Source organism: Diaporthe batatas, assembly GCF_019321695.1.
Source record: "Diaporthe batatas strain CRI 302-4 chromosome Unknown Contig00032, whole genome shotgun sequence".
Taxonomy (NCBI): Eukaryota; Fungi; Ascomycota; class Sordariomycetes; order Diaporthales; family Diaporthaceae; genus Diaporthe; species Diaporthe batatas.
Window position 1 is genome coordinate 84,407 of NW_025408579.1, and position 10,594 is coordinate 95,000.

The following is a 10,594-nucleotide window of genomic DNA, read 5'->3' on the forward strand; positions in this document are numbered from 1 at the left end:
TACAAGGTCGCTATATAACTCAGGCCTTCTAAGTTAGCTGAAATAGGCGAAGATAAAAGCTATTATTCCCCTAACTAGGGTTCTAGCTCTGCTTAAATAAACACCTATTAAGTAAAACTACTTAAAAGTAGTTACTTAGCTGAACTAAGAGATAACTAGGTAAGGTAACTACACTCTATTATCTAGGTTTATAGTTTTAATAGCTTATAAAAAAAAGAAGAAATAGTTATTAATAACTAGATCTATAACTATATAAAGGTAAACCTTTACTTTAAAAAAAAGTTATTATTATTTAAAATAATTAATATATTTTTAAAAAAGTTAAAGGATTATAAATCTAATTTAAAGTATATTAAGATTTATAAGAATTTTAAACTTAAGCTTAAAAGTTTTAAACTAAAATTTATACTTATAAAAATAAAAACTCTTATAAAGTTTAAAAGAGACTTAAATAAAGTTAAATTAAATTATAATATAATAAAATAGTTAAATAAAAATTAATTAAAATTTTATAATTATAAATCTTTTAACTTTATATTTAGAAAAGTAATTTTTAATGTATTAAATTAAATTAATTAAATATAAATTTAATATATTAATATAAAAATATTATTTAATAATAAATAATATTATAAATAATTATAAAATTATTATAAAGAATTTTATATAATAAATTTAATTAAATTAATTTTAAAAATAAATTATATTTTTTAAAAACTTTAATTATTTACTTTTAATTTAATAATAAAATTTAAAAATATAAATAATTTATATATAGTTTTTATAATTTTTATAAAATAAATATATATTTTAATAATATTAATTAAATTAATTATAATTTAAATTATTTATAAAATATTATATATATAAATTTATTATTAATTTATATATATAATAAATATAAAACTTTTATATTATTAAAAATACTTTTAATTAAAAATATTTTATATAAATTAATTTTATAAAATTTAAAATATATAAAATAATACAATTTAATTATAATTATAATAATTTTATATATTAATTAATTTTAAATATTAAATATATTTATAATATTTAATATTAATATAAAATTAATTAATTTATAATTTAAAGTTTATATTAAAAGATTATTAAAAAGTTATTAAAAAATATTATATAAATAAATAAAATTTAAAATAAAAATAAAAATTAAATTTATTATTATATTTATTAATATTCTATTTTTATATATTTAAATATTTAAAAAATATATATTATTATAATTAATATATATATTCTATTAATATTTACTTTTATTAATAATTTAGTAATTAATAGTTAGAATTTAAGAGTTTATACTTCAAGGTGCGTGTTGTAGAGCTGTACTGCCCTCTAATGCGCATGCCTAGCTTCGGTGAGACCTTAGGCCGAACTCTGCGATGACTGGAAGGCGAAGACCATTGCGGCACAGTAGACCAACAGTCCAGGTGATAACACACCACAATCTCAGTTGGCCATGGACATACCTAAACCGCGAAGACCGAATGCAACATTAGCATTCCTTCGTCCTTGCCAAGGATAGACTGACGCAAATTCGCGTCATGCCCGCAGGTGATCCAGGCGAAAACGCGCAAGGCAGCAGAGGCCGGTGCAGGGGACGCGGAAGCCAGCCCTTGGAGACTGTTTCTGTTCAAGCAAGCGTTGCATGTTGCGGCGCTTATGCATCCGAAATCACCTCGGCCTCCGAGCGGTCCACCTTGAGGTAGCCCATGTAGGACTCTTGCCCTGTCGTTCAGGTGTTCGAGTGGTATGGAGAGACACGTCACAAAAGCTGTTGGAACGAAGAAAATGCATGCTTCAGCCCCAGCCCCCACTCAGGCCAAGATTTGACACGAGGAAAGCTGTTGGGACTAAGGCGATGCAGTGTGCAACCCTTCGCCTCACCCCAAGCCCAAATACCCATTGCCCAGCCACCTGGGCAGCTGTCCTTCCTCCGAGAACCTTCCGGGAAGTATCAAGAAACGGGCAGGAAACGCCTGTTGGCGGTAATATGATGCATGCTCCAACGTACCCACCGAGACCAACACCTGATAATGACATGAAGCATCCTGCAGGGAGTTCCGATAACATGGCTCAACAGGGAGGGGATGCCGTTGGAACATGCCCTTCAGCGGCCCCAAAAATTGAACAGGTTCAATCTGCATTAAAAATTGAACAGAATGCAGATTGAACCTTACGGATTTCCTCTCAGCTTTTGTGCCTTGCTGAGCTCGAGAATTGATGTAATTGAGAACTTCAGAACTGGGAGAGCTTTAGACGTGTTAAGAAGCTGTTGCTACTGAATGACTTTACAGAATTTGGAAATTATCATAGAAGAAGGATAGAATGGTGGAATGATGCAGCTGAATGAGTACATAGTGTCTCCCTACTCCAGGGCTTGTTGCCAGCGAACAGGGTCCATCCAGAGACTTGTGGTAAACCACCTTGACCAACATCGATCCCATGATGCATGACGGGAGAGGTATGACGACCGTGATTTAGTTTCGTCCTGCATTGGCCAGCATCTGCTCCAAGACTTGAACCGACACGTAGGTATCCACAAACTCAATGTACTTGGTGATCTCCTTCCCATCGGGTGAGAGTTCTAGGTCGTATATGACCTTCAAAGTAATTAGCTTCAAGGGGCTTTCGGGCCTTGTACATTGTCATCAAAACCATACCTCAACAGAACTCGTAGATCCATCAACAGTATAGACTGTCTTCTCAATCCACAGATTGGCCACGCGCTGGTGAGCATCAATGACAGTCCGAGTGACATTCTGCTTGACATCTGTCATGGTGTTCAAATCCATGGCCATCTGCGCCTCATATTCCGCATTCGTGACCTGGGGCTTGAAGAACTGCGGGTACTTTCTGACGAAAGATAGTGGACGATACTCCTTCACGCAGTTGGAGGAGAGTTTGGAGGAGAGCAAAGAGACATCTTTATTTTTGACCGCGGCAGTGTTGTTCTCAACGAAGGCTGTGACAGTCTCCTGGATGACGTCTCGAAGCGAGTCCATTGCTGCTGTTTGTGTCTGCACTGATGATATAGCGATTCAACCACACAATGTTATGATCAAGATGGAACACTTCAATGTTGATTGCCGGAATCTGAAGCTGGGGTTGACCAACACATAACGTACCCGGCCCACATTCCGACTGCCCCCTGATTCCGACCGCCTTTTCCACACAAACTCCTCCTTTTCTACCCCGCCTTATAGAGTCCGAATAAAATTTTATAACCCTAACCCTAGATCCAGAAAATAGTATTTAAACTATCGGTTGGCTTGCTTATATATGTAAGAAGAAGTGGTTAATAGTAGGTTGTATTAGAGTTAGTTAAAGGTTTACCTAGTAGGTGTAGAAGCACTTATTTAGGTTAGCTAGACCTCGCTAACTAAGCTAGTAGTCTATATATATATATAAACTTATTAGCCTTATAATAACTAATTTCCCTCCTAAGTATAAAGTTAAAAGATTTATAATTATAAAATTTTAATTAATTTTTATTTAATTATTTTATTATATTATAATTTAATTTAATTTAATTTAAGTTTCTTTTTAAGTTTTTTTAACTTTATTACTTTTAAAAAAATTAAAGTTTTATATTTTTAATTTTAAGTTTAAAATTCTTATAAATCTTAATATACTTTAAATTAAGTTTATAATTTCTTAATTTTTAAAAATATATTAATTATTTTAAATATTAATAACTTTTTAAAAATAAAGATTTACTTTTATATAATTATAAATTTAATTATTAATAGTTATTTCTTCTTTTATTTATAATAAAAATATTAAAACTATAAACTTAAAATAATAATAAAGTATAATTACTTTATTTAAAAGTTATCTTTTAATTTAAAGTATAGTAGGTTAAGTAATTACTTTTAAATAGTTTTATTTATAAAGTTAATAACCTTTTAAATTTATTAAATAAATATTTATTTAAGTAGAGTTAGAACTTTAATTAAAGGAATAATAACTTTTATTTTTATTTATTTTAATTAATTTATACTTTAATTATATAATAAATTTAATACTTATATATAATACTTATTAATATTAAATTAAATAGCTTATAATTTATAATAACTTTAACTTTTAATAAGTTAATAATACTAACTTAAACTAATTAAATATAGTTTAATATATTAATATAAAAAGTATCTTTTAATAATAAATAGTATTATAAATATAAATTATAAAGTTATTATAAAAGTTTTATATAATAAACTTAATTAAATTAATCTTTAAAAGATATATTATATTTTATTTTTAAAGTTTATAACTATTTATTTTTAATTTAATAGTAGAATTAAAAATATAAATAGTTTATAATAATTAATTTATTATAACTTACTATTTTTATATTAATAACTTTTAATTTTTAAAATTAATATTTAAATTATTTCTTTCTTTTAATTAATTAAAGAGTTTTATTTATTAATAAAATAATTTCTAATTAAATTACTTAAAATTCTATTAAATATATATTTATAATTTATTTAATTTAAATAGTTTAAAACACTTTAAATTAATATTTTATAAATTATTTAAATTACTTAAATTTAAATTACTTAAATAAATAAAATTAAATATATATTATAAATTTATTAATTATTTATTAAGTTATTATTAAATAGTATTAACTATTTAATAATTTAATAATTAATTAATTTATTAATTAATTAATACTTTTAATAATTTTTTATTTATAATTTAATTAATATAATTAATATAATTTCTTTTAATAAATATATTATTATTTTATTTATATAAGTTATTATTTATTTTATTAATTTTATTTTATTTAAAATTTTATTTTCTTTTAATTAAAATTTTTATTAATTATATAAGTAATTATAATATTCTTTTATTATTTAAATAAAATATTTAAATAAAAATAAATAAAGTTTTAAATAATAGTTTAATATTAATATAAATATTATTAAAATAAAAGTTATTATAAAATCTTTAAAAGATTTTAATTTACTTTACTTAAAACGATTATTTTAATATTTAAATATTTTATAAAATTATTAAAAGTAATAATTAAAGTTATTAATAAATTATTAAACTTTTTATTATTAATTTTAATAATTATATATTTTTTATAATGAATATTAATATACTTTTTAACTTATTTTTAATTTAAACTTTTTTTTATTAAAGTAATATAAGTAAAAGTATTAATATATACTTATAATAATTATAAATAATTTTATCTTTAAATAAAAGATTTAAAATTATAATAATTATAATATTAAAGTGTTTTACTTAAGTTATAAAAGAGAGAAAAATAAAGAGAGAGAGAGAAGTCGAGAAAGTATATAAAAGTTACTCACTTACTTACTTAAATAATGTAAAGTAGATTACTAAATAGGTTAACTAAGGGTATTATCATCTATAAGACTTACTTAATAAAGAAATCCTACTTATTCTTCGACCGCTAGAAAGAGAGAGAGTGGTCGGCTTAACGTGCTAGCTTAAGAGAAGCGCACAAGGTTATCATTATTTACACCTAGGTAACCTAGATGACTTCGCCTTCTATAGGCTATAATAGTAAAAGTAATATTATTAATTCATCCCCTAAAAGAACTTAACATTTAAATAACTTAAATAATTTCTATACCTTACTATTAAAAGTTAGTTAGTAACTAATTAATATTAGTTAGCTTACTTATATATATAAGAAGAAGTAGTTAATAGTAAGTTATATTAAAGTTAGTTAAAGGTCTACCTACTAGGTATAGAAGCGCCTAGTTAGGTTAGCTAAACCTCGTTAAATAAGCTAGTAGTCTATATATATATATAGACCTACTAGCCTTATAATAACTAATTTATTATAACTTACTATTTTTATATTAACTTAATTATTATATAAAAGTATTAAATAATTTTATTTCTTACTTAAATATTTTTAAAAAGAATTTTAAAGTTATAAAATTTAAAGATATTAAGAAATATATAAAATTTATATATTAATATTAATATTTTTAATTATAGACTTATTTTAATTATAATTAATTATTAAAATTTAATATAATTCTACTTTTTAAAAATTATAATTAATATTATTATTATTAAAATATAGAAGAGTTTTTATAATAAATATTAATAATATTTTTAACTTTTAAGTTTTTATTTTTTAAATAAAACTTTTAAAAACTTATAAATATATTTATTTTATAAAATTAAAATTATATTAATAAAAGAAGTTTAATAAATAATTATATAATATTTATAATATAAAAATAAAATTTCTTTTATTTTTATTATTAATATTTATTTAATAAAATTTAATATTAACTTAATTATAAACTTTTAATATTTTAAGGTTTTACTTTTAAAAATTTATTTTAAAATATAATAATTAATAAAAGTTATTTCTAAGATTTTATAATATAATAAATATATTAAATTATATTAATTAATAAAAATTGAAGCTATATAAATTTATTTAAAATTTATATTAATATTAAACTATTTTTAAACTTTAAAACTTTAAAATGAATATTATAATAATACGAGCTTATAAACTATTAAAATAACTAATAAAATAAATTAATTATTATAATTTTTTAATTTAATAATTTAATTTATTAATAGTAATTAAGTAAGTTATTTTAAATATTAATATTAAGAATAGATTTTTTAAATATTATTATTAAATATTAGATTTAAAATAATATTTTAAAGGTCCAGGGTTAGGGTTATTAGACTTTATTTAGTCTTGATAGAGGGGATGTAAAAGTGCGATTAGATGGTGGGAATTAGGGGGCTGTCGGAATGTGGGCCGGGTACGTTATAGGAGAGGGGGCGGATTAGATAAGCCAAGGACGCCTGAGGGCTCACTACGGAAGTACTCTACTGTGGTGATGTTGCAAAGTACCACAGTCGCTGCGGCACAGCCTGCAGAGCCGCATGGAATATTGGTTGACTAGCACCAAGGGTCCAAAAGATGGGCTGCCGCGCATCTCATGCGGATTCCGGGTCAGACTTCCTGTTACAGCAAAGATACCAACCCTCTCTCGTGATGCGGCACCAACAATCATTGACCGGTGATAACACGCTGCGGCTCATTGGACCATCACTTTTGCCTTGCAGCTTGTGCCACAGGGGATGGGCTGCGCTTAGTGCCTGGCTGGCGCCGCTGTTTACCACCCTGACTACTGGGATCACCATCCTCAAGTGCTCTGGTGCTGTGCCGCAGCCTACCACGCACACGACCCGAGATCCAACTTGAATGGCTTGGCCGCGGGTTTAGTGTCACCTTCGCAGTGGGACAGTGATCTCACTAATCATTATTGGGGGGAGTCTCCGAGCTTGCATCGAGCTTGCAAGGCGTGTTGGTTCATCAAGTTGCCCACCCACAGCCCCCCGGCGTCCAGCCTGGCGCAATCGAGCCTAAAGCAATCTATCCGAATGTTGCATCGGACCGCACGGTTCCTTCCCACTCCCTGCCGTGTGAGTGGGTAATCGGTTCGGTTTTCCAACAGCTGCATTTGATTGAAGCCGATGCTGCTGTTCGGATTGCCAATCCGCCATGCCGCCGAGTGGGCACGACCGCCTCACCAATGATCCCAGAATAGGATCAATCGTGTCCCTTCCCTCCTCCACCACATGTTGCATCTTTTAATGATGCTCCCCGAGAACCCATCACCAGCCTTGGGGCAGTGTCCAAGTTTCACTCAAGCTGCCGATGACTTAGCCCAGAAAACCCCGTCCCTTGTGAATTCACTGCCCGCATCATTCGGTCTTCGCACTCGGTTGTTTGTATTACCAACCTGAATTCCCACGCGCCACCTATCGGCCTAGTCACACCTTATTCCGAACCTCAACCACAGAATTATATCACAAATTTCCTTCCTTCGATATGTCCACCTCGGGCGATATCACGGTCTCGGTGTATCAGGGGGTGGGCATCACCTTACTGATCCTCGCTGCCGGGTTCGTCGCAACTCGCTGCTTTGTCTCTTTTCAAGGTCCTCAGCACAGGCTGGAAATCGCTGACTGTACGCTGAGTTTTCGTCCAAATTTTGTGAATACACGTGGCTGATCCCTCAAGGGTGCTCAATTGTCGGGTTGTCCTTCTTGATAGCTTCGTACGGAGTCAATCATGTGGTTCTCACAGGTCCGCAAGCCACTCACTTTGGAAGCCTGAAGGCCGTCAAGTCTGACTAGCATGTTGACAGTGACCACCGGCCCCGTGGAATCAATTGATCTATATTACCTTCAAAAGGTTGGTGTCAAACATCCCCCGAGTCACCTACCCTACTAATTATGTTCTTTGTAGATTGCTGTTGTGATTATCATCGTTGCGCCGGGCACATTATGGTTTTCGAAGGCCCCCATCATTTTTCTTTACTTGAAGCTCTTTGGAATCCATCGTTGGCTGCGATATGTTTCGTGGGCTACACTCGTCGTTTCGTTTCTGGTGTACACCGTTGGCCTCATCTACCCCTTGGTTTACTGCCCTGTCAGCCGCAGCAAGGCAACATTCCCGGACTACCAACATTGTGCATCCGCTAACACACTAGCTGGAGTATTTTCCGGCTTCGTCTCGGTTCTTGTTGACCTGACTCTGCTTATTCTGCCAACACCCGTCATTATTGCGTTGGAAATCGACACATACAAGAAGATTGGTCTGGGTCTTACTTTCTTCTCTGCTATACTGTATGAGTACCACCAATACCTATTCATGGACATCTCTAACACTTTCCAGGGGGGTCGTTGCTTCTGTGGCAGCTCTCTATTACAAGTGGTCGGCATTGTATGGAGATGGGACCCATTTGGGAATTGCAATCCTCTGCTTGTAAGTTCAAATTATTTTCATTGACCTTTGTTTAAACGTTCTGTTCATTAATATGTTCTAACCTTGCTTTGCAGCACTATTGAAGGCGCTGTGGCCATCATGGTGGGTTGTGCTCCGGCTTTGAGATCTTTTTGGATTCGCCACATTACCAAGTCAGCTGTGGATGGGACTGAAGGGTCTTCAAACGCCATTCGTCACAAGATTTTGAGCGACAATACCCCTCAGCATACAGGATGGCAGGGCCACGGCAACTTTGGGGATACTGTTTCACAGAGTAACTCGTATATCAGGATGGAGCCTCGCTGAGATATCTGTCCATGCGGCCACCAGCACAACAAAACAAGAGGAGGCGAGTAAAGAAGTTGGCTTTGTGTTGCAAGAGACAACCTGTGGATGATGAAAATTTTGTACTGTATTTCATGCTTTGATTTAAATGCCGGGCATAACAGGTCCTTTAATTGCTCATTCACCTGCGACCAGTTGACCTGCACGTGGTAATGTTGTACGATATGAAAAAGTCCACTTGACCGAGTGTGTTCAGCTACTGAATTGTTGGCATTGAATGACTGTCCTGCATTTCTCCTCATTCTCTGCCTTCAGTTTCATTTTCCAGTCAGACTGCCCATTGGGATGGCCGTTGGCGGAACCATTCTTGATCGATGCCCCTTTTGGTAATGCCGGTGAGGCGAGCCGCATTCCAAGACTGTCAACTGGTGGCATCTTCCCAGTGACGGCCCTCAAACTATGCCCTAGAACCACAGCAATGCTATTCGCCACACAGGGAAAAAGGTAGAATGAACTGGTAGCACCGTGTAATTATGCACCGCATGGCCCAAATCAACCAGTACCACTTCCCTCCGAGTCTGAAGGAATCCGAGGGGGAAATGGCGGCGCTTTCCCAAACATGTAATGCAATTGCGTAATAATGGTAATCTGCGGTGTGATAGGGCAAGGCAACAGGTAGACTACTACTGTCATGAGCAGTTGGTGATCTCGGTTCCCCTACAGATTTCAATCTTGGAACATACCCCCAGCAAGACTGGATGCCACACTAGGGCCCACAAAAGCGGCTGGGTGTGGGTGGGGGCTGAAAAGCTGCACACTGGGCTGACTGGCTGGGAGTGGGGGCGGCTGGAGGCTGCATGGCCTTAGTCCCAACAGCTGTTTTCCAGACGAGGAGTATACTGGAAAGAGACGGCTGTGCTGCCCGGTTTGTCTATGGGTTGACAGCAAGCCTTGGCCTGGGTCCACAGGTGTCACCCTGAGTGCTCAGGGCAGGCGATCGTTGCCGACGAAGCCCCAATCTACAGTGGTAGTTGGGTGGCTCGGTCGGATTACCCGTGGGTTCGCTCTCGCTCCGAGGAACCCACTGCTGGCGCAGTGGGTGCCAAAACCCCCGTACGGCTAAAACCCCTACACACTTAAGAAAAATAAAATACTATACTTAACTTAGTCTAACTTACTTAATAAAAATAGTATAAAGTAAAAGAAAATAGTTATATAGACTTTATTTTTTAAGGAATTTAAATAAAATAAGTATAAAATTTTAGAGTTAGAGTTTAACTAAATTTTATTACTTTTTAATATTTATATAGTTATAAATATATATTTAAAATAATTTTATATTAATATAAAAAAATATATTATTATAATTTTTATAATATAAAGAGAAGTTAATATCTACTTACCTAATAATTATATCTACTTATTTAATTTCTACTAACTACTTATTTAATACTAATTTTTCTAAATAACTCCCTTATATTTATAAAT

The 10,594-nt window shown here is 31.7% G+C and overlaps 2 protein-coding genes across 2 annotated transcripts; one reads left to right on the plus strand and one right to left on the minus strand.

Annotated features, from left to right (window-relative positions):
• Window positions 1–1,868: 1,868 nt before the first annotated feature.
• Window positions 1,869–3,163, minus strand: KVR01_013793 (uncharacterized protein). The gene is made up of 2 exons (XM_044781464.1): window positions 2,682–3,163; window positions 1,869–2,621 (listed from the first exon to the last, which is right to left on the minus strand). Exons 1-2 carry the CDS (start codon window positions 3,021–3,023, stop codon window positions 2,499–2,501), a joined length of 465 nt encoding a protein of 154 aa, XP_044637220.1. The 5' UTR covers window positions 3,024–3,163; the 3' UTR covers window positions 1,869–2,498.
• A 4,161-nt stretch (window positions 3,164–7,324) lies between these two features.
• Window positions 7,325–9,758, plus strand: KVR01_013813 (uncharacterized protein). The gene is made up of 6 exons (XM_044791646.1): window positions 7,325–8,021; window positions 8,075–8,140; window positions 8,202–8,248; window positions 8,303–8,682; window positions 8,732–8,821; window positions 8,896–9,758. Exons 1-6 carry the CDS (start codon window positions 7,883–7,885, stop codon window positions 9,125–9,127), a joined length of 954 nt encoding a protein of 317 aa, XP_044637240.1. The 5' UTR covers window positions 7,325–7,882; the 3' UTR covers window positions 9,128–9,758.
• Window positions 9,759–10,594: the final 836 nt, after the last annotated feature.

Bases quoted from the DNA above. Each gene is read 5' to 3' on its own strand.
- KVR01_013813 (XM_044791646.1), top strand. From the start codon at position 7,883: ATGTCCACCTCGGGCGATATCACGGTCTCGGTGTATCAGGGGGTGGGC. The intron at 8,141-8,201 runs GTCCGCAAGCCA...GCATGTTGACAG, and splicing joins CAATCATGTGGTTCTCACAG to TGACCACCGGCCCCGTGGAA. The intron at 8,822-8,895 runs GTAAGTTCAAAT...CTTGCTTTGCAG, and splicing joins GGAATTGCAATCCTCTGCTT to CACTATTGAAGGCGCTGTGG.
- KVR01_013793 (XM_044781464.1), bottom strand. From the start codon at position 3,023: ATGGACTCGCTTCGAGACGTCATCCAGGAGACTGTCACAGCCTTCGTT. The intron at 2,622-2,681 runs GTATGGTTTTGA...ATTACTTTGAAG, and splicing joins GATCTACGAGTTCTGTTGAG to GTCATATACGACCTAGAACT.